General features: G+C 40.5%; 2 protein-coding genes and 1 long non-coding RNA gene across 5 annotated transcripts; 2 read left to right on the top strand and 1 right to left on the bottom strand.

Moving 5' to 3' along the window:
- The first annotated feature begins 102 nt into the window (after window positions 1–102).
- Window positions 103–7665, top strand: napepld (N-acyl phosphatidylethanolamine phospholipase D). Of its 2 annotated transcripts, none has more exons than XM_079335128.1 (10): window positions 103–751; window positions 3291–3366; window positions 3649–3762; window positions 3885–4025; window positions 4543–4767; window positions 4881–4984; window positions 5128–5293; window positions 5521–5669; window positions 6079–6193; window positions 6688–7665. In XM_079335128.1, the coding sequence occupies exons 1-10, from the start codon at window positions 606–608 to the stop codon at window positions 6817–6819; spliced, it is 1368 nt and encodes a 455-aa protein (XP_079191254.1). In that variant the 5' UTR covers window positions 103–605; the 3' UTR covers window positions 6820–7665. The 2 variants fall into 2 exon arrangements, with proteins under 2 accessions (XP_079191254.1, XP_079191255.1); XM_079335129.1 differs by lacking the exon at window positions 103–751 and adding an exon at window positions 1149–1766.
- A 56-nt stretch (window positions 7666–7721) lies between these two features.
- Window positions 7722–17957, top strand: LOC306817889. Its single transcript, XR_013778096.1, has 4 exons — window positions 7722–7753; window positions 8038–8114; window positions 16040–16146; window positions 16874–17957. It is a non-coding gene; the product is annotated as an uncharacterized lncRNA (long non-coding RNA).
- On the bottom strand, window positions 8700–20850 carry LOC306817881 (proline-rich protein 5-like). 2 transcript variants are annotated; one of them, XM_079335126.1, is made up of 10 exons: window positions 20568–20850; window positions 18054–18143; window positions 16031–16201; window positions 15349–15429; window positions 13927–14033; window positions 12442–12533; window positions 12219–12359; window positions 10449–10593; window positions 9926–10219; window positions 8700–9727 (listed from the first exon to the last, which is right to left on the bottom strand). In XM_079335126.1, the coding sequence occupies exons 2-10, from the start codon at window positions 18077–18079 to the stop codon at window positions 9375–9377; spliced, it is 1410 nt and encodes a 469-aa protein (XP_079191252.1). In that variant the 5' UTR covers window positions 18080–18143; window positions 20568–20850; the 3' UTR covers window positions 8700–9374. The 2 variants fall into 2 exon arrangements, with proteins under 2 accessions (XP_079191252.1, XP_079191253.1); XM_079335127.1 differs by having other exon boundaries at window positions 16031–16198.
- Window positions 20851–21099: the final 249 nt, after the last annotated feature.

The raw sequence follows: 21099 nt of genomic DNA, 5'->3' as shown, positions 1-21099 counted from the left end.
ATTACTGAATAACAGAATGAAATGGATGCCGTAAGCAGGTCAGGATTAGAAAAATCACTGATAGGTCTGAGTGCAACAATAACATTCTTTCAGATCTGCACACTGCGGTATCAGTTAAAGTAGTTTATTTTTATTTTTTTAAGAATAAGGTTCAACCCAGAGTGTGGCCACTTTTTGAAGTCTCATCATGTCTTAGTTAATGTATTAGAGTCCAGCTATATACAGGACAGTTTAAAGGTACATAATGGATAACCAGCTGCCTGTGAGAGGACAAGAAATCTAGCAGTAATTACAAGTCTTTGAACGTGGGAATAGATTTTTCAAGACTGAGTGTATTTTGTATTTGATAGGTTGAAAATATTTCCGAATATTGACCCATTCTAGTGAACACTTATAGTTTCTAACCACGTTATTCAAACCTACATGAATATTCAGATTTCCGGGAGTCCTTGAAAGCATCCGAAAGGACGTCTAGCTTTTTGCTACAAAAGAAAGTTAAGCTTTCCACCATGGACGCTGAGCTACTTCCTCCGGGCTGTACGTCAACTTTTATTTCTTTGTAACAAAAGCTCACGAACAAATATGTGTGGATACAACAAACAGGAATGGAGAGCATGTTGTTCAGACCTGTACATTTGTTGCTTTCGTGTAGTAGTAAGTTTTCTAAACACGCTGGGCGATTCAATGGAGTGTGTCTGCTCGGACTGAAAGCTGTCCAGGTGCCACAGTTCAGAATCAGGACGCATTCAAGGTAAGTCTGCAATGTGTGGAAGAAAACTGCAGAAACACTTGGAGGTTTGACTTCTGTGATCAAACTTACATTTTCCTCCACGTCTTTCACAGTGCTGCTCTTGGAACAGGCATACACTTTAACTTTATTAGTTAGTTTAAAGTGTCATCTTTCATTGAATGAGTGGTTGGAGCATAATCACAAGTTGGCTTTTAATTTTGCAGTATGTGAAACATTTGTTAATTTTTTACTCTATTTCAAAAAAGCATTTAATTTGTAAGTTATCAACTTAAGCTCTCGATGGAAATGATTTTATGTAAAGCAGATCATTTTCTTTAATAACTTCGTGTGCCCGATTGTCATTAAAATAGCCCGTCCGTTATAACGGTAATCAAACAATTATTAATTAATTAATAATTTTACGTAGTTAAAAAGTAATGCCATAATAAATCAACATAAAATCTAAAGACAGTTCCGTCTCTGACACATGACAAATTATAAGTAATAGTAACATGATCTTGTATTTCTAGATTTGATAAATCGGAAAAGACCAGATTTAACAAAACATCAAAAAATAGGGTACCAACATAAGATACATTTTCAAGCAAATAGATGTGTATGTACTTTCATGTCCAAAAACGCGTTTTATTGACATAAAGTTTTTGTTAGTAGTCTCTCTTTTTTTAGTCTATGATCTCGAGTCATGGCGACACTGTCTCGAGTGGTCACGTGGTCAGCGGGTTCGGCTCTGACGTCACAGCTGGTGCCGACTAATGATCCTCGCAGTCCTGCAGCTCTTAAAGCTCTCCGTCATATCTACAAAAGACATCTTTACTGCCGCATACGCTGCTGTCTCACCGTCTGCGCCTGCTGCTGTCTTCCAGAGACGTCTTACGGAAATGTGAAGTGCATTAGAAACACTTCTTTCTCCTGCTGCTAATCCTCAGCACGCATTAAAACACAGACGATAATGCAACAAACATGTCTCCTCGCTAAGATAACAACCGGTAGTGTTCTGTTGCGTTCAAGTTTTCAGGTAAGTCGGTTAGAAATAGTGCACAGCTGGTGCATTACGATGTGTGTGTTTATGCACAGAAAGTGTATGGTGGCCTTAAAGTAACCTGTGACGGTAATCTGTTTTATATTTGGTGCATTTTAAGCTGCCTTATGTTATCCCTGTGTGCTTACACATTTCACTGTGGGCTTCCTGCCTTAGATCAGGTCACTTGTTTGAACTTTCTAGGCTGCCGTTATTCCTTTTGTGTTTCCTGTCTCATCGTATTCACACCTATAGTTCACATATTTTAAGCAGGAACTTACTGGTATAAAAGATGGTTATCATGTTGGCTTGGCTGTCTTTATCACAAGGTATGTCATGTTTACTAAATACATGATGTCCTTTGTTTGTTCTTTCACTCATTGGACACTTTATTGGTTTTAGTTCATTCATATAACCTTAAATTGTTGTATTTAGAAGTTGGAAACAACCTGTCTCAGGAGGATAACACTTGACTTCAGGCTGTTTGTTGTTTCTGTGTCCACACAGGCACGTTGGCTGCCTACATAGATATTGGGTTGGTTGTCGTTCACACAGAGCTTCATTGTTGTCCCAATGTCTGTGTGTAGTGTGCAGTTAAAGTCCATTCATGAGGCTGAGTGCATCATCAGCACGCCATAGCTTCAATGTATGGAGTTCCCCAGAGAGTGCAAGTGCATTGTAAGGCTTATGTTGCATTAGTGCTTTAGTAAATCCATACTTAATTTGTGTGCATACCTGTTGCACCCGTATATTTCTCTAAGCATCTAATATGATCATTTATTTTAGTCTAATACCTGAAAGAGAATAAGTGTTTGTTTTTTTAAGTGCACGAGGGGATCGTTCATGAGTGAATAGTAGTTATTGAGGGCGGGAGGGAGGGATTCAGTCTTTGACCGTGTAGGTGCCAACACAATTTAGATGTCTACAGGTGACATGTTTGAGGATTGTCCCGAGCAAAATCTGACTGTATGAAGTTTGAAACAGGCGAACAATTACACTGATTACAGTCTTGCCTCATCGTTTTGATTAAAAGTGAATGAGGTCGTTTTAACTTTGGATACATCTGTTGATTTTGTTTGGTTCATTCTTTAAAACACTAATGTCTCAAACAGTGTTACACAAGAGTAAAAACAGGGCTGGTTTATCAGTCATACTTGTTAGGTAACGTGTCATCATCACTCTTAAGGACAAGGTATGAAGAAGAATGGGCGAGTCCTTTTTTAGTTTGTTTAAAACGATAATATTGGTGCACTGTTTCAGTACTAAACTGTCACACCTGATGGAGGTGTCATTTGCATAATGATAATGATCTTCCTGTGTGTCTGATCACTACCCTTTGCCTCATGCAAACTCCTGTGGTCTAACTGTCAGCTCATTGTTTTCTTTCATCATGTTGCAATCAGTGTCAAGTTTTTCTCCACTAAGCCTTTGGTGCACCTTTAAGCAAGTCATGCAACGTCTGGCTAATTCATTACACAGTGTTGTGAGAGTTCAAAGTGTGTGTGTGTGTGTGTGTGCTAGGTGTGGTAGTGAGCTCATGGAGAAGCCGTCATCGTCAGACAGAGCAGTGCTGGAGGAGACAAAAGGCCTGGTGGAGGTAAGAAGCCTCGTCATGAACTCCAAACTAAATGCGTACAACGTTTTATCTGCTCTTTTTTTTTAAGGAAGGGGAAGAAAAGAATATCTTCTAATTAATTTTTTTTAAACATTATAGTGAGAGCCGTCAGGTTCAAGTCAAAGCTGTCATAAAGTCCATTTAAATCAATACATGAACGACAGCTTAAATGTTAGGGTACATCAATGATGTTTAAATGATTCATGCTGATTATAGCTTGTCCAGTTCCTGCCAGATCATACATTAACGTTGTACGTATCCCAGGATGATGGAGTGCTAAGAGGTGCTGAGGGTGGAGGGGTCGATCCTCAGACCCCACGGAAGAGCAGCTCCACTCGTTCATCCCGCAAAAGCTTCCGCCTCGACTACCGGCTCGAGGTAAAAACATCCTTCCTATAATCCTGTCCTCTTCAACCTCCTGCTTTACCTTGAAACACAAGCATGGCTTCTGCCTTCACCTTATCTCACCTGAAGCCCTCATCACTTTCTCTCTGACGTAGGAGGAGGTGACAAAGTCCTGTCGAGACAAACATGGCCGCTGGACAAACCCCTGGCCCACATGGCGGTTCCCCCCGTACACCACCCTGCTCAGGTTCCTGTTGTGGGATAAAAACCACAGCAATGTGCCATCTAGTAAAGAGGTGAGCAGCTAGTATGAAACAGTATACGGAAAGAAAAAAAAGGGCGTAGTGTTGCTGAGTTCAAACTGAATTAACTCTGACACATAAATAAACAGCAGATAATTGAATATAAAATTCCCATTTTTAAAGCATACTTGCTCTGTCTTTGGTAAAGTGAAGAATGTTAGACATCATATTCAGTATTTCCTTTGTCTACTAGAATACAGTATTGATGGCTTCTAGTGGAAACCTTATTGAGCTCAGTGAGAGCTTATCCAACCCGCCCTTAGTAAAGTCTATAGTTCTCATGTAGCCTGATGATGGATGAGTAGTTTGGAACATGTTAACAGAGAGAGAGAGAGAGAGAGAGAGAGAGAGAGAGAGGGGGGATTACGTGTCATAAATAATCCGGACGTGGTTGTGTTCTCTCTTTCTTCTTCTGCACTTATTTATTCTGAACCCTTTATCCTTGCTGTTTCCTCTCCTCATTCGTGTCCTTCTTCACTCTGACTCCTCTCTCTAACCCTCGCACCCTTAGACTCTGGACAATGAGCTGCCAGTGATTGAACCGTACTTCGTCCAAAACCCCGACCTCTCTGAAACCGGTCCAGGTCTGAGAGTCACCTGGTTGGGTCACGCCACAGTTCTGGTTGAAATGGACGGTCTCAATATTCTGACGGACCCGATTTTCAGCCAGAGGGCCTCACCGTTCCAGTTCATGGGGCCCAAAAGGTACAGAGGACCACCCTGCACCGTGGAACAGGTTAGCACCTTAAAAAGCCTTTTTGCTTTATTTAAATTATACACCTGATTTAAAAATGAATGTTTTTGAATCAATCTTTGTTCTTTCTGGCTGCTGTAAAATCAAATGTTTAGCTGCCCAGGATCGACGCCGTGCTCATCAGTCACTCTCATTATGACCATCTGGATGTTGGATCCGTTGCCAGCCTCAATGAGCGCTTTGGAGGAGCGCTGCGCTGGTATGTGTTGACGATGTGAAGTCCTGCTGATTTGAGATGTACAGTAACTAGTTCTTCCAGTTTGAACCGTAGTTAACATAAAGGCCTGTGTCTTAGTGTTTACTGAGGCTTTTATGAATGTCATTGAGTGTTTGTGCTGACAGGTTCGTGCCCCTGGGCTTGATGGACTGGCTGGTGAAGATGGGCTGCGAGGATGTGATAGAGCTGGACTGGTGGGAGGAGAACTGTGTCCCGGGTCATGATGACATCACATTTGTTTGCACACCCTCTCAGCACTGGAGCAAACGCACCGCTCTGGATGATAACAAGGTCATTATTATTCATTACAACGACAGGAAATAAGTGATCTGACTCACTTTTAATGGTGTATTTCTTTTTGAACTCTGACACTTACATAGCATGCAAAATGAAATAAATAGACACGTGTAGAATAATAATCTCAAATTCATGTAGATTCTCTATAAAGTATTGAAGCAGTTTTAAATGCTTGTAATGTAATAGTTTAACTTTTGATCTCGTACCCTTGACTTCCTCAGTCTTTATGGGGCAGCTGGTCTGTTTTGGGTCCTGACCATCGGTTCTTCTTCGCTGGTGATACTGGCTACTGCTCTTCCTTCCAAGAGATCGGACGACGCTTTGGACCTTTTGACCTTGCAGCTATCCCCATCGGTGCCTACCAGCCCAGGTTCTGTATATTAAACACACATTTATAATGCCTGAACTGTTTTTGCGGAGGCAGATAGAAGTTTGAATGTATATTTTAGTACTGAGTTCTTGCCCTGCACTGTATTTTCCTCTGAGATATTTCTGTTATTCTTCCTTCACAAGTGTACCTAGGACTATATAAGAAACAAAACTCTCCATTTAATGTTGTTCAGATCCAAAAAACCCTTTTTAGCACCTCCATTCTCTGTAACATTTTAGAACAGTTCTATTGATTGCATATGTTGGATTTCATCACAGTGAGTTCTGTCTGTCTTTTCCAAAATTGAATGAAAACGACTTAAAAAATGATAAGCCAATTTAGTAATGAGTGTCCAGGAGACGGTCGTGTTAGTGGGGACGATATGTCACTGGGTTCTTTGTATTTTCAGGGATATGATGAAGGGGCAGCATGTGGATCCAGAGGAAGCTGTACAGATTCACCAAGACCTTCAAGCCAAACACTCTGTGGCCATTCACTGGGGGACCTTCGCCCTCGCCTACGAGGTGAGAAAACATAGCTGTACAGTCACTTAGATGTTGACGCTTTAAAGGAAAAGATAATGACACTTTAAGAGATTAGAGAGGATCAGTGCCACTCTCATGTGTCCCTTGATGTGTAGCCGAGGTGACTTCAGTCTGCCACAGACTGAAGTCGGGTAACATTTATACGATTTAAAAAAAACAGCAGTAGAACATTAAACAGCTTTATGTAGCTTAATAAAAAGTGCAGCTGCTAGTTACTGCTATCAGACAAAAAGGCCCGAGCGCTACAGAGGTAGAAAGGGTTCTGAATCTGTTCTAGTAACACCAGATCACAAAAGACTCATTGTTTGTTAAGCTTCATGACTATTTCTGCAGCTAACACATTTAATGCAGTCTCTGGCTCACTGCCACACTGGAAGTTAGAGGCGGGCTAACAAAAGCCCTCAACACTTTCAAACATGCGGGGGTAAATCTCTTCCACTCACTCACATGTTCTCTGGTCCTTCTCTGTGCAGTTCTACCTGGAGCCACCAGCCCGTCTTAAAGAGGCTTTGGAGCAGAAAGGGCTGGAGCCAGAATCCTTCTTCACTTTGCATCACGGAGAGTCTCGCCAAATCACTTCACAGACAGGAAATGTCTTTGAATGATATTTTGTGTCTATAACAAAGAGCAGAAGCGTGTGCATACATACAGTACATACAGACTCAGTGGTTTCAGATGGAAATGCATTTATATGTGCAGCTTGTTTCACACTGAAAAGAGGAACCTGGAGTGTTCCACAACACTGTTTACATGCTGAGGGTTTGCCCTTCTGTTGTCATTGAGCAATACTTCCTACAGGAGCTGAGACTCCTCTATGAACATGGACAAAACTTATTACACAATAACTTGTGTATAACTGTTTCACAGATCGTTCCCCGTTGGCTTACAAGAAACATGGAGTGCAGCACTTGTGACTGTATGCACAGTTTCAGCCAAGTATGCTGTTAAAGTCACAATTTAGATAAATATCATATAAAAAAGAATATTGAAATGAAATTCTTACTGTGATTATTAAAGCACAGCAGATTTCAGGAATATAAACCACATTTAGGCAAAAAGAATATTTAAGAATAAATTCAATTACATTTACTCCTAAAGTATTATGGTGACAGGAACTTTGGTGCCCATTTTGTGTGGTCTTCACACTGCCTGAAAATATTTCCATATCATTATGGGTGTAAAGTCATGTGTATGTTAAAGTGAGATGATAGAGCACAAAGTATGAGAATGCTATTGAGAGCAGTGATTTTCAACGGTTGGTGCTAGCTCGTGATACATAATTTTCTTTCTGAACGTGCCGACCCATACTAAATAAAATAGAGTAGAATAGAGACCTCCGCTGAAGCTGAGCCGGCTTCAGCTTCATTGAATGTAACTTTTGTGTATTGTTCTTGCTTAAATTTGTTTTTCATGCTCTAAAACTACGGCATAAAGACACAATTTAACTCCTGGCTCATCGTGGTTGTGATCATTTCCTTTGTCACTGCTTAAGAAAACGGATGTTTGTGTGTTGTGTTGTGACATGACTTCATCTTCATGGTGAGTTGCTGAAGGTGTTGTTTGATTTCCCAGCTGTTTATCATTGTGTTGATTACATGAACCTATTAGGAGAAAAATATGTTGCCTGCCCCATAACGTGATCACTGACCCAAGATGTATCAACCTGTTACGTTTTGGGGGGAAAGTTATTACGTTTTGGACTCAGCATCTTGTTAACATTATTGACCAGTTATTATTTTATGTTGGTTACATCTTTTTATGACGTTTTGAGCTCTAACAAGGCGTGTTCGGGTTTACATAATCAGTTCTCTTATTGCATACAGGAAACATGTTCTTGAAGCTGTCTAAGTCTTCACAGAAGGACGAGGATCAACAGGTTTCCATACTGCATGCTGGAGAGGTATTTGAATCAATCCAGGAAGTGAGTTAAAGATTATAGATGACTAAACAGGGTTGATGGGTAGGGATTGGATATTGATTGATTCTGTGTCTTATGTAGATGAATGATGATCCACTCACCTCTTTGACCTCTAGCGTTCAGCTCCATCTTTCCACAAACATCTCACAGTCCTACAATGTGGTCACAAGAAAAAAGACAAACACTGATGACATCATTCTATTTGAATTTTTTTTTTTGTTAAATCTATATTGTTTTAAAGGAAATATTAAACGTTTACAATTTAAAATGATTGGTGTGCAAAAAGGAGAAGCCGCCAGAGGAAATGCTCCAGGCTGCAGACTCTTATAAACTAGGCTTACTTACTTTCCTCTCCTGCTTCCAGCTGCCTACCTCAGTACTTAAAAAGCAACATGCACTTTTAAGAGAACGACACAAGATGGCAGTGTGTGCCCAAATTCAAATTTAAAAGACACGTCGCCTGATATATTTGGATTGGAGAAAACTTTAAAAAAAATACAATCCATCACTGATCCCATGAAGATAATGTCTAAAAGCAAACACATTAAATAGAAATGGATGAGAGAGTTCTCTTTCGTAGAAGTTCTTTATTAAATTAATCTCCATTAAAATACTACAAACAGAAACGTGTAAGGATAAAGGAAAACTACTACAACATTCTTTTTGACCAGGAGAAACAGAAAGTCTTAGCTTTAGTGCAAGACCAAGTGCAAAATTGAAATCATTACTTTAATCATCAAATAATTACACAAGTTTGAGTTCAACCAACGATACAGCAGGATCATTGGTTAAACTGGAGAGTTTGTTATCTGATGAAATGTGAAAAGTGTGAGTTTGACAGTAGCCCTAGTCTTGAGGCGATGCATTACATTACTGAGACATTTGCATTCTTCAGTGTGTGCAAATACCCCCAGGATGTGTTTTCATCACTGGCTCAGTGTTTGTTTAAAAATTGTCATTTGTAAAAATATATGTGTTGCTGATAGGTTAATCGTCATCTAGTTTGAAAGTCAGGTGTTATAAGAGATTGTAGATTCCTGGGTCAGTGCTGATGTTTCCAACTGTGAGGAAACAGAAAGTTTGTTGTTTGAACCAGACATAATGAGGTTAGACTTATAGAAAAATAATTCAGTTTAAAGGGATCCCTGATGGTCTGGAGTCTTCATAAAACAGCAGGACACACAGGGTGGGAGGAATGTCAGTCACAGCTCAGCATCGTCTGTATCTCCTTAAATGTGTGTGTCACACCACACTCTGGATATTGCTGTCGCTGCTGTGTGTTGACCCTACTGAACAGCGGTGTGAGAAGTCCAGAAAGATGCCGTCGTGCTCTGGCTCAGAGTCCAAAGACTCCAGGATGTTGTCTATCATGAGCTCTGGGCTGGATGCAGGACTGGGACCAGAGCTCGTGTCATGAGCCAGGACTCTCGAGGACGCGGAGGAGTCTGACACCAGCGAGCCTGTGCAGTGAGTGTCCTCAGCTGGGGACGGCTCAGGGAGGATGCAGGGGGAGTGATGCCGGGGCTGGAGAGGGAGGGGACCTGCAGGACTGTCAGAGTCTGTACGTTGGGTATCATGGTTGGAGGTCACAGTGTCTGCAGAGATGATGAAGAAGACTTTTTACACTTACACACATCATCACAATGTTAAAAAAGTGGGATCCACATTCTCTGTTTTTATCATAAACATAATGTGCTATTAGTTCCAGATCAGACCAGAAATAAAGACCCTTTTCCCCTTGAAAGTTTTACCTGTTGATGAATAATGTCTTTTCATTATTAGTGTATTTTTACCTGAAAGTGCAGCAGAGGTTCCTGAAGCTGGAGAATGGTTGAGGCTGGATGTGCTGGTGTTATTGTCAGCAGTGGTTGTTGATTCGGCCACAGAGCTCGACTCCTCCAAGCAGGAAGTCATCTCAGAGACTGAGTGTCGTCTGATGCTTGTGGGGCCTCCTGTGGACGAGTCGACGTCGTACTCTACCACAGGGGTCAGCATGGGAACGTTGTAGCTCTTAGAGCGTACGACTGGATTTTTGGCAGCAGAAGGGTTACCAGGTTTGGAGGGCCAAGAACGCTGTAAACGCTTTTCTGCAGAGAGATAAGTTGTGTGAGAATGAATGACCCAACATGAATCGACCATGAGTGAAGCACCAAGCAACATTTAGCAAGAAAGATTTCCTTTTGACAGGCAGAAACTTTGAACAAAACCAGACTCAAGTTGAACAGCCATCTGCCAAACTGAGATTGGTCTGATAAATAGGTTAAAGCAGTCTCTGTAATGCCAAGTACAGGTTCAAGTCTAGATGTGTATACATACCTAAGACGCAGGAGGAGCAGTGCAAATTAGAAGATCCATCTCTGGAATATAATCCATGAGTCCCAAGGTACGGAGAGACCACCTTCTGAATAAGAGACTCCAGGCGAAGATAGTCATCAGTTACACCCTTAGATTCATGGACTGCCTGCATCGCACACACACACACACACACACACACACACACACACACACAGAAAACCAATAGCCATTGTTGTTTGTTGGACAGCTGTAATGGAAGATGTACAGGCTAGAAACAATATGTAAAGAACAATGAAAGAAAAGACAGACAGAAAAAAAGATCTGTTTGTTGATTTTGCAAAAAGCAGATCGGTGTCAGAAACCTGGAGACTGAATCTATAATGGCTCTGTTGCTCAAATGATTACTTTATGAGTTTGTGAGAACAGTAGATCAATTGCAAAAAAAAAAGCCAACCAGATGAACGGTGTCATGGTTTGTAAATGCAGAGCGGTGAAGAATGGGAAACAAGAACTGTTCAGTGAAAGAGACTCTCTGTGTCGAGCATTTCAAGACGTAAAATAAAAGTTTTTTTAAATTGGAATCTGTTTTCATCAATTTCACAGTTTTGATCCAATTCAGATCTACTTTCATGTGGACTGTGATACATCTGTGCCCAGACCTTACTCAAAAGAACTTACATAAGGAAGAAAAGATCAATGAAATGCAGTTCTCTGAATCACTCAGCCTATGCATCAAAAGACTGAGCACAGAAGCAAACCACATAAGAAGACCAGACCTCTGAGAATTGGCGTCACAGAATGAGAGGGGAATCACTAACAGATGAAACAAGAAAGAAAGAACACTCTGGGGTTTAGCTTTATTATATTTACCCTCCTTTTCTGTTTTCCTCCCAGCACTCCCTGGCATTTTTTAAACTTTGAGGAGTCATGCTGCTGATACTGATACATGTTTTTTGGAGTAACTTGTACCCACTTTTATTCATTCAAGAGCCCAGCTCCTTCTCATGAGGTTCTTTAACCCTGTTGTGGATTCCTGGCTACAAGATTTAACAACACAGTGATGCATGGAGACGTAGAGGGTAGATTATGAGTGCAGCCCTTATTAGTAAAATATAGAGGAAACATATCACAGAGAAGGCGAGACTTCAACAGTTAAATGATATGTGTTCTGTTTGCAAAGAAAATGAAGGTAAGTGACAACACTTAGCATCCACAATTAACTGCACAGAGAAAATGAACAAACCTGGGTCACATGATGAACATTATCATTTGACAAATAGGGATCATAAACTGGGTTGATTTCAGGGAATCTGTTTCTCACAAAAATATTATCCAGGGAATATTGAAATGTCTGTGATCTTGTGACTTAGAAAATCAGATCAACATTATGTTACCAAAAAGTTCAGAAAAATGATTAACCTCCTGTTTGTGTCTGCATGTCTGAGGACATGGGGGTCTGAAGGAGCAGTGTAAACATGGAGAATTCACACAGATAAACACTGACACAAGTATTCAGACACAGGCGGGACGCAGAGGGCACTGAGTGGTCATGGGAAGATTACTCCAGTCTGTGTTCACACTGAGATTACTTCCTGTGAGATCCCTGTGCAAGAAAAAAAAAGCCGCTCTTTGCTCCTCTTTTCTCATCTGCTGTCATTTAACCTCCACTACTGGTTTTGAAAGTGTGTGTGTGTAGATGACAGAGATAAAGTCAGAAAAAGAGGTTAAGAAAAAAGGTACAATTAAAGAAAAAGATTGTGTGTGTCTGTGTGTGTGTGCGTAGGGGGGTACCTGTAGTATTAGCAGCATCTGAATGATAGAAGGAGGAACTCTGGCTCGGGGTCGAGAAAGAGCCTCGTCCAGCTTCAGGTTGAGGGTGATGTTGTTTCTGAAGTGGAGCAGAGCCAGCTGACGCACAGACGGCTCCTTTCCCTGCAGGACGGGCACAAACTATGTTTTCAACACGCAGCTTTGTGAGGAGAATATAAGGCTGTGTGTTACTCAGTGTGTGTACCTGAACAGGATAGAAGATGGCTTGCAGCATAGACAGAACATCACAGAAGAAGAAGTCCCATGTGTCAGCCAGGGAGTCTAAAAGCTTCTGACCTTTCATGAAAAGCAACATTTAAAACAGATCCAAAGACTCAAGTAGATCACAGCATCATGGGACAAAAAGATCAACTGTGATAAAAGGTTTGGGAAAACTCTCAGTGTTGTAATTAGAAATGCTGTATCACAGATCTTTAATGTGATTTGTAATCATAGCAAGGGTGATCTTAACTGCATGCTAATGTTACACATCCATTGTACATGATACAGCCTGTGACTTATAAAGGAACATCTCTGGTGCTTTGGTCTTTTTTGTTAGTTTCCTTGTTCTCTGTCTCACATGAAACACAGACAGATTTTTGATTATGATGCAGGCCACAGCTTTCATAGGTAATTTTATTTCTGAGAATGACCAGATGTCGTTGAATTTTCACATTTTGCAACATAGGTTTGCAGACTCTTAATAACACTGCAGTGGTTTGTCTTATCTTAACTTGCTCTCTAACTGTGGTTTAATTGACGTTAGGGTACACTTCCTGTTTGGTTGCTGCTTGTGAGCCAGACCGAGATCTTCATTTCAGAAGTGCCTCAAATAAAGGTCACACATGAGCCACAACAGAGAGAGCTGATTGACTTCAGTTTCTCGTTCTCACTTCTTCACCGGCTCGCTCAGCGTCACTCTGTGTTTATGTGCGTGTTGATTGGGAGTAAAAGTACAAGGGTTAACTTGTCATCTGATTTCCTGGTCAATTATTCTTTTTTCATGCTAGACCTTTGATTTTTGTCACATTGAGATAAAAAAAAGACTGAAAATGACTCACTGGCACTGTGAACATTCCTCCTAAGGCTACTCTAGTTTTAATTTGTTCGAGAACTGTTTAGCCTTTAGTCTTTTATATCAGAATTATCATGTTTTTCATTTTGCACATTAGAATGGATCTTTAGTTTTGTATGCTTTGTGTTACCCGATGTGCTTTATGGTTGTTTCTATTATCTTTGTTTACTTTATATAAGTATGTTTTTTTTCTGCATTATTGCCCTGGGGACAATAAACTATTTCTGATGTAATCTCAAACTGATTGTAATTGTTTTATGGGTACAAGAAAATGTGGATGTTATTGTTTTGAATGAAATATATTTGATCGCTGGATTCTGCTTGGAAATCTCCTATTCTCCCATCTAACATCTAAACACCATTTTACTGTAAAACTGAGAAAATACATAGTATTCCTCTAAGAAGTTCAATCACTCAATTTGACCAAAAAGTCTGTTTCAATACCAAAACAGCAATAACAATTCACTATAACTGTGCTATTCTTTTGTCTAATACTAACCAGCTTATATTAGAATGGTAAGTGCACGCTAGCTGATCGATACATTTGTCTAGAAGACGTTTTTTCTGCATTCCTCGTCTTCTGGTTAGTTGTTTGTCTATGCAGTTTGTGTGTACCTTCATAGAAGCGGATCTTGTCTCTCAGTATGACCATCCCTTTAGTGAGCAGCTGGTTCTGAAGGTACTCGGTGAAGAAGGAGCCCAGCTCTGTCTTCAACAGCTGCCTGCAAATAACAGAACAGTCACATGAGCTTGTTTCTAGTCTCCTGACTGCTCAACGCTGCTTTTACTCTACATGACACATTCACCCATTCACACACAGATGGCAGAGGCAGCTACTGCACATAAAGTGTTCAAGCTGCCCATCAGCACTTTTTTATTCACACACCACTGGCATAGCAGTAGGAACAATTTTGCAGTTCAGTGTCTTGCCTGAGGACACTTCAACATGTGGGGATCAAACCCCCAACCTACCAGCTTCGGACAGACTCTACCAAGGTCTCATGAGTTTTTAAGAGCGCATTCATAGAGGAGGTAGTGACTTACACAGACATAGCACACACTCTTTAAGTAACAGCTCCCAAACATGGAACACAACTAGTGAGTTCTCATACACTGAAGAGCTGCCGTGTTTGAACAGCAGCAGACTCAGGAAATGAGAAAGATGTTGTTAGGAAAATAAGATTACAAAAAACAAGATTGTGTTCATGTTGAGATTTGTGCTCTCATTTCATTTTGTGTTCAGATTATGCCCCTGTCTGTTTTTGTTTTTCTATTTTGATTTCCCATGTGTTGTCATGTGACCTAACCTGTGTAATTAGTGACCCCACAGGTGAACTTAATAAAAAAGCACGTGCCTGCAATGCGGTGATTCACACAAAGAGAAGTCCATGTACTGTGTGGTTGTGTCTTTGTTTAACGTTGCGTAAAAGTTGTTCTGCTAACAGTTCAGTATGAAAAAAATTTACTTGTCTTCATGGAAAAGAAAACACACAGTAGCAACAGTAACGGAGTATAATGTATTTTTATGAAGCCTTTTGGACATGACCTCTCGTGTGTTGCTTTAATGTAATACAGCCTCAGGCCATGTTATTCTCTCTGGGACTATCTTCGTAATGTGTGTGCAAGTAAGTACAATAAATGTCTGTGCCATATTTACTGTACATAACTGGAGCCAGTTTTGACAGAACTGTCTAAATTACCCTCAGATACACTGTATATTACACACAGCAGTGTTTCCTCTGCAAACTCAACTTCAATCTTTTTTCAAATCAAAGGGTCTGTAAAGTTTTGTTTTTGTTTTTGTTTTTGTTTTGTTTTTTCTTCGGTGGACAGTAAACTGTCCAGAACTTTAACATAGCAAAGTGTCAAGTAAAGATGCTGCAGCCTAAATGTGGCACGTTGAAGCAAGGAAGGGCGGGAAATTACAGGAGAAAACACTATAATTTAGTCTGGTCCTAAAATACAAAAGTCTAGCACATCATTTGATACTGGTGTTACAGTCAGAAAAAGTTTAAAAAACAAAATAAGAGAGCTAACCTGACACCTTCATTCAGAGTGTAGAGTTCATTTTCCCCAAGATCCTTCTTTTGGAAAACTGATATCACTGCGCTGTGGATACTGGGGAAAAGAGCACACAAAAGAGTTTAGTGTGCAAACAGTGATTTATTTTATTTTTTAGATGTACAGTTCATTGGATTTGTGGGTTCTTTTTTTATATACATAAATCTTTGTTCATATGAAGGACATTCCTTGGAAAGAAAAATAAAATACCGCTAAAAGGTCAGGAGGGGAGTGTACTTGTTTCAAAGAGCACTCTTCCTTTCTGCTCTCTGCATGTTACAATAAAGCTCAAACAGTTCAAATATAACCAGGAAAACAAGAGAAAAGACCAGAGAAGAAAGGGATCTATGATGCAGAAGGAGATGAAAAGGGGAATGAGGGATGGAGGGAGATAAAACGAGACTGTGATGGACCCTGAGGGAAAATAGATAAAAAGACACAATGTCCATGCATGTGAGGTAAAAAAAGGTTTATATTTATAGCATAAACGGAGCCCCAACAGAGCCTTCTCCTTGTGATTTATTCAAAGATGGAAGTGCCAACGAAAATCGCACACACTTTAAAAAAAACGTGTCCCAGTGTGTGTAAATATACAAACATACAGTTTTGAGGAATGCATGCATGACATTAAATTAGATTCAGTCTTTCCCAAACTGACCCGTTCCAGGTGGCATTGGCTCCGGCCCTCCTCTGCTGGGTCCCTTTGTCCCTGCTGCACTCCTCTGCTAGTCCTCCCTTATCGCCTCCACCTCCTGAGCTTTTCACCTGCGAGAGGTCAGTGAGGCTGGAGGACGAGCTGCCTCCCAACCTCAGCTTACTGTGGAGGCTCCTCGAAATCCAAAAGACAGAAAGATAAGAATAACAATAAATATGCACAAACAGTGATTCACTGTGGCTTCGGGTGATATCAGTGGAGCCAAGTCCAAATGTCCTTCTCAGAAACCGCAACCACAAATGTACTTCTGATGCGTATGACACAGTTCAAACTGTCAAAGAGGAGCAATGTATAAAAATGTAGTGTGAGAAAACATACACAAATCCAAAATGTGTCAGATAACAATAAGGAATACATGTTCTTTGCATCACAAAGAATACAGATTTTCACCGTTTGTTTTTAATGTATCTCCAAGTCTTTTTTTTAATCACTGTAGAGTTGTCTCAAGTGTCAATATAAAAGACAAGTAAATAAAGAAGTCTCGTTAAAAAAAATACCAGTACTTCTAACTGATTTCAGTAATCAAATAATCAATGTCTTTAATTACTGAAAGCGAGCAATGCACTTTGTGTTTAATTACTCTAGTAACTGAAAAGGTAGCACATATCCCCCCTCCATGAGTGTAAGTGACACACTGACTGAGAGTTTGATTGAAGCTCTGAAGGGAGAAGTGTCTGTACCTCAAACTTTCACATGCCCTTTTCATCCTTTACCTCGTTTCCTTATTCTTCCATCTTAACCGTACTTGTTCTTCACTTCTCTTTTCTATCTTGCTCCTTTTGCCAGTCGGTGCCAACCGGTGACCATGTGACCCTGTGAGCTTTTGTGCCAGGCAAACAAAGGAACCCTTTGAGGTTCAAGAGCTGCCAGGAGGGAGGGGAAGGATTTAAAGGTGACACACATTTCACTTCCTCAGCTTGTTTTTCTGTTTGTGTGGAGCCAAGGACAGATAAAAGATGTATTCATGCTGTTCTCCCTTGATGTTGTTTTTTTGTCATTATTCCCCTCGTTTTTTTCTTGTTTCTTTTCCAATTTTTTGCAAAATTATCTTCACTTTTCTTACTAGTTTTCAAAATATTAGTAAGGATTCAAGTCCAGTGAATAGCGTTATCATCTAATCTTTGTGAATTTAAATGAATTTGGACACAACAAGTTGAAGAAAGAAACAAAGAGGAGCTGAAAGAAGGCTATAGAGAGGAATAGCAGATACATGTCATGAGAGAAGGTGTGTGTGTGTGTGTGTGTGTGTGTGTGTGTGTGTGTGTGTGTGTGTGTGTGTGTGTGTGTGTGTGTGTGTGTGTGTGTGTGTGTGTGTGTGTGTGTGTGTGTGTGTGTGTGTATGTGTGTGTGTGTGTCTCAACCTGGGATCTTGATTCAACTCCATATTTATAGTTCAGTGTGAGAAACAGGAGCCCTGGGCTCAAACACACACACCTGGAGACACTGGGACACACAGACACAGACTCACAAACACACACTCATTCACCCTTCATGGGTCAAAGTGAGGATGACTTTCCAGATTCTCCCTAAAAAGAAGCAGTCAAAAAAGCTTCTCCTTAAAATAAAATGAAACAAAGGGACAAAGATTAAAAACTAAATGATTGATATAGAGGCAAAGCCTTAAGAAACACATTAAAACTTTAGTGTAAGTTAATGGACAATGATGTAGCATGGAAAATAGACACTTTTTGTCCTTTGCCTTGAAACAACAGGAAGAGTTGAGAGAGAAATTGCTGCAGTCTAATTACTAAACAAAGGAGAATAAGGGGGATTCTTTGCATGAATGAAAGAATGAATGAGGTCATTGAGGAATGTGTGCGAGTGAGTGTCTGTGTATGTGTGTGCTTTTCCACTTTCATCTACCTTTTTGTGTGTCCCCAAAGGACGGGGACAAAGAGAGAAAAAAGGGGAAAAGAAAAAGTGTTGGAGCTGCATAGAAACTCTGCACTCTGAAGCGGGTTTTTACCTCCGAAACGAACCCTCTCGTTCCATGCTTGCCTTGACAGACAGCTGCGACCTAGCAACCGCTCTGAAACCAGATCCTCTGAATCAGCATCTGAATAAGGAAACAAGAATAAAATGATCACTTGATGAAACAAAGTTAATGGACTGAGCGGTTTCTCTAATTTAAACCCCACCGATGTTTAGTCACAGCAGGAAATGCACAGGTGTAAAATAATTATGGCTGATTTTGATTGAACAGCTTCACTTTCAGGGGCATGCCAGCTTATTGAGGCTCTAGCATGACTTACTGGAACACCTGATTGAAACAGAGTCATCTTTATGTTATCAGTTACCACAGTTTTGTTCCTGACTGTCTGCTGTGTCAAAGGTCTTCATCAGTCAATCAGTCAAGACACCCGGCAAAAGGAGCAGAACTTCCCAATACACATTATTCTATTATATTCAGTATTCATGAAAGGATTTAGTAACTTCTTATATGTATACAAATACTTGCATTTTGTAGTATGAGGTGTGCATCCACTCGTAACTTCTGACCCACAATTCCTCTTGGCTCCAGATAACTTGTCATATTGTGACAGTATAATTACAGGCACTATTTAAATAATAAAGGCATAGTATAGACAAAGACAGGGAGATGTAATATGTTCCAGGGCTGAGTCTGACAGACAGACAGACAGACAGACAGACAGACAGACAGACAGACAGACAGACAGACAGACAGACAGACGTCTATACTCGCAGTCTTGCTAACAAGACAGTATTATAATGTAATTACAGGAGAGTGGTTGAGAAAGACATTTGATACAGCATGAACTCAAACGCCCCCACTCACCCACTCACTCACTCCCTGACTCACTTATACATACTCACCAGCTTGTAACACACAGAGTACCATATATACATATAAAAACCTGCCTGTTGGGCACGTTTGTTGGACATGCCCAAACAGAGTAAAGCTGAGGACTTCCTCATCTTAGTATTAATAAAAAAACGTTTGCTTTTTGCTCAGTCGCTTGATGATAACAGTTCAATCTGAAGCTTGAAGTGTCATTAAGATACTAGTCGTAGAGGGGTTGCTTGACAGAAAAGCATGCATGCATTGCAGCCATCACTCGGCTCAGGCTTACTTTGATATGTGGAATAAACTGGGCTTGGGTATGGCGGCCCGGGTAGAGTTGAGGTCATGCTGAGGGTTATTGCACTTAGTTTTGTTGAGGATTTATTTCTGGAAACTGTGTTTTGTTCCAATGTGTTTTACAATCTAAGACGCTATAGGCTCCCCTTGAGCCAGTTGTAATTCAGATAAGTGTTCGAGGACATCCAGAATAAGTCTTTACTTCCAATATGCTGGTAATTGACAATGGTCTACTTACAAACTTGAGACGGATGAACTGAGTAGGATGGTTCTCTGTTCATATTGATGAATAAAATGCTAAATTTCCATCAGAAGAAAACAGATGGGTTCCCGCGTTGCATTCCAACTGATTCACATACATTATTAGCCCAACCTGCTCCCCTCTGTTGGCTGAAACTATTCTCTAGTGTTTGTATATTGTATTATCGATGCATAGTTATTTCTCTGGGAAGCACATTTTTTTAAACTTACAGAAGACATTGGTTTGAATATTTTGTTAAATCAGGATATTCAGAGGATAAGTCCAGGTGAAAACAGCACAGAAAGGCACCAGAAAAATGTGTTTAAGTACAGTATGTGGCAAAATATTTAGTAACATTTTAGCCATACCTCTACTGAATTACACTTGGGATTTCCCTTAGATTAAATGACAAAATGAACCATGGCTTAATCTGTGTTCTACAATCTGATCAAACCTTTCTAGTGACACACTTCAGACTGGTGTGAGGGTTTTAGTTTCATGGATCATAGGTATGAGAAGTCAGTTTAAAGCCCCCTCATCCCCCTCCTTCTTCTCTCTCAGTAGAGAGTTTACATTGTAAGTATAGGCCAAGATATCAGAGACTCCTCTGCTTAAAATTAACACCCATAATCTGCTTCTACTGGAACACAGCATATTACAGACTGGCAAAGCAACAAGGAAATGACCCCCCAGCACCAGACAAGTGCTAAAGTAAGTGTGTGTGGCTTCTTGCAGCAGGTTTTTCTGCTCTACCAGCCTCTGGCACCAAACCAAACCACAAGTTGGAGGTCCTGCTGCATAAATCATTGGTGTCGGTTTTAAAGAGCTAGCCAACACCGACAACAGTCTTCAAATGTGCCTCTTGTCAACCCGAGGGCAACTAGGTCTGCAACATTAACGTACAACATAGGCTTAAAAAATCCTGTTTTCTCTCATAATCATAATATAATCATAACTACAACACGTAATCAGTTCTATTTGAAAAAGCACAAGTTTTAAATTATATGATACAATTAATTATGGTTTTCTACTCATACGTAATCTCTGTTATCATAAAACAGGTCAACATGTAGGCCTAAATTACTTTTTGTTTAATTTCGACACAGTTTCATGTTTTTTTTCATGTTTCTAATACTCACATTTTCAGAAGTCTTCCTTGCTCCCCTTTAAAGCAAATGTTTTGTTAAAAAAAAAAAAAAAAAAAAAAAAACAAACAACGTCCAAAATAACTCCTGTCTCTCTCTGAAAACAGGTTTGTAATTCGCTAACAGCACAGTCCACCTTCGCACTTCTTTATCTCAGGTAGCAGCGCGTGAGTTTTTGGAGGAGCTGCGCACGTTCTCCTGAAAAGATCCCGGCCCGCGTGAGCCTCTGCGAGCTGTCAGCGGTGATTTAGCCTCCGCGAGCGTCAGAGACAGTAAGAGAGGGAGGAAGTGAGAAACGTAAAGTAGAGAGAGAGAGAGAGAGAGAGAGAGAGAGAGTCTGACAGCTGACGGTGTGTGTGGGTGTGTGCACGAGGCTGCATGAGGCTTTTGTGTGCTGGGTTCAGTGGGTGATACATTTAGGCTATGGAAAGTGTTCGTGGGTGAGCAAGTTGTGTGTGTGTGTGTGTGTGTGTGTGTGTGTGCGTGTGTGTGTGTGTGTGTGTGTGTGGAATGGATATGGAAATGG

The sequence above is a fragment of the Symphodus melops genome (assembly GCF_947650265.1).
Source record: "Symphodus melops genome assembly, chromosome: 22".
Taxonomy (NCBI): domain Eukaryota; kingdom Metazoa; phylum Chordata; class Actinopteri; order Labriformes; family Labridae; genus Symphodus; species Symphodus melops.
The sequence above is the reverse complement of the archived record's forward strand: the minus strand, read 5'-3'. Positions and strand labels throughout refer to the sequence as shown.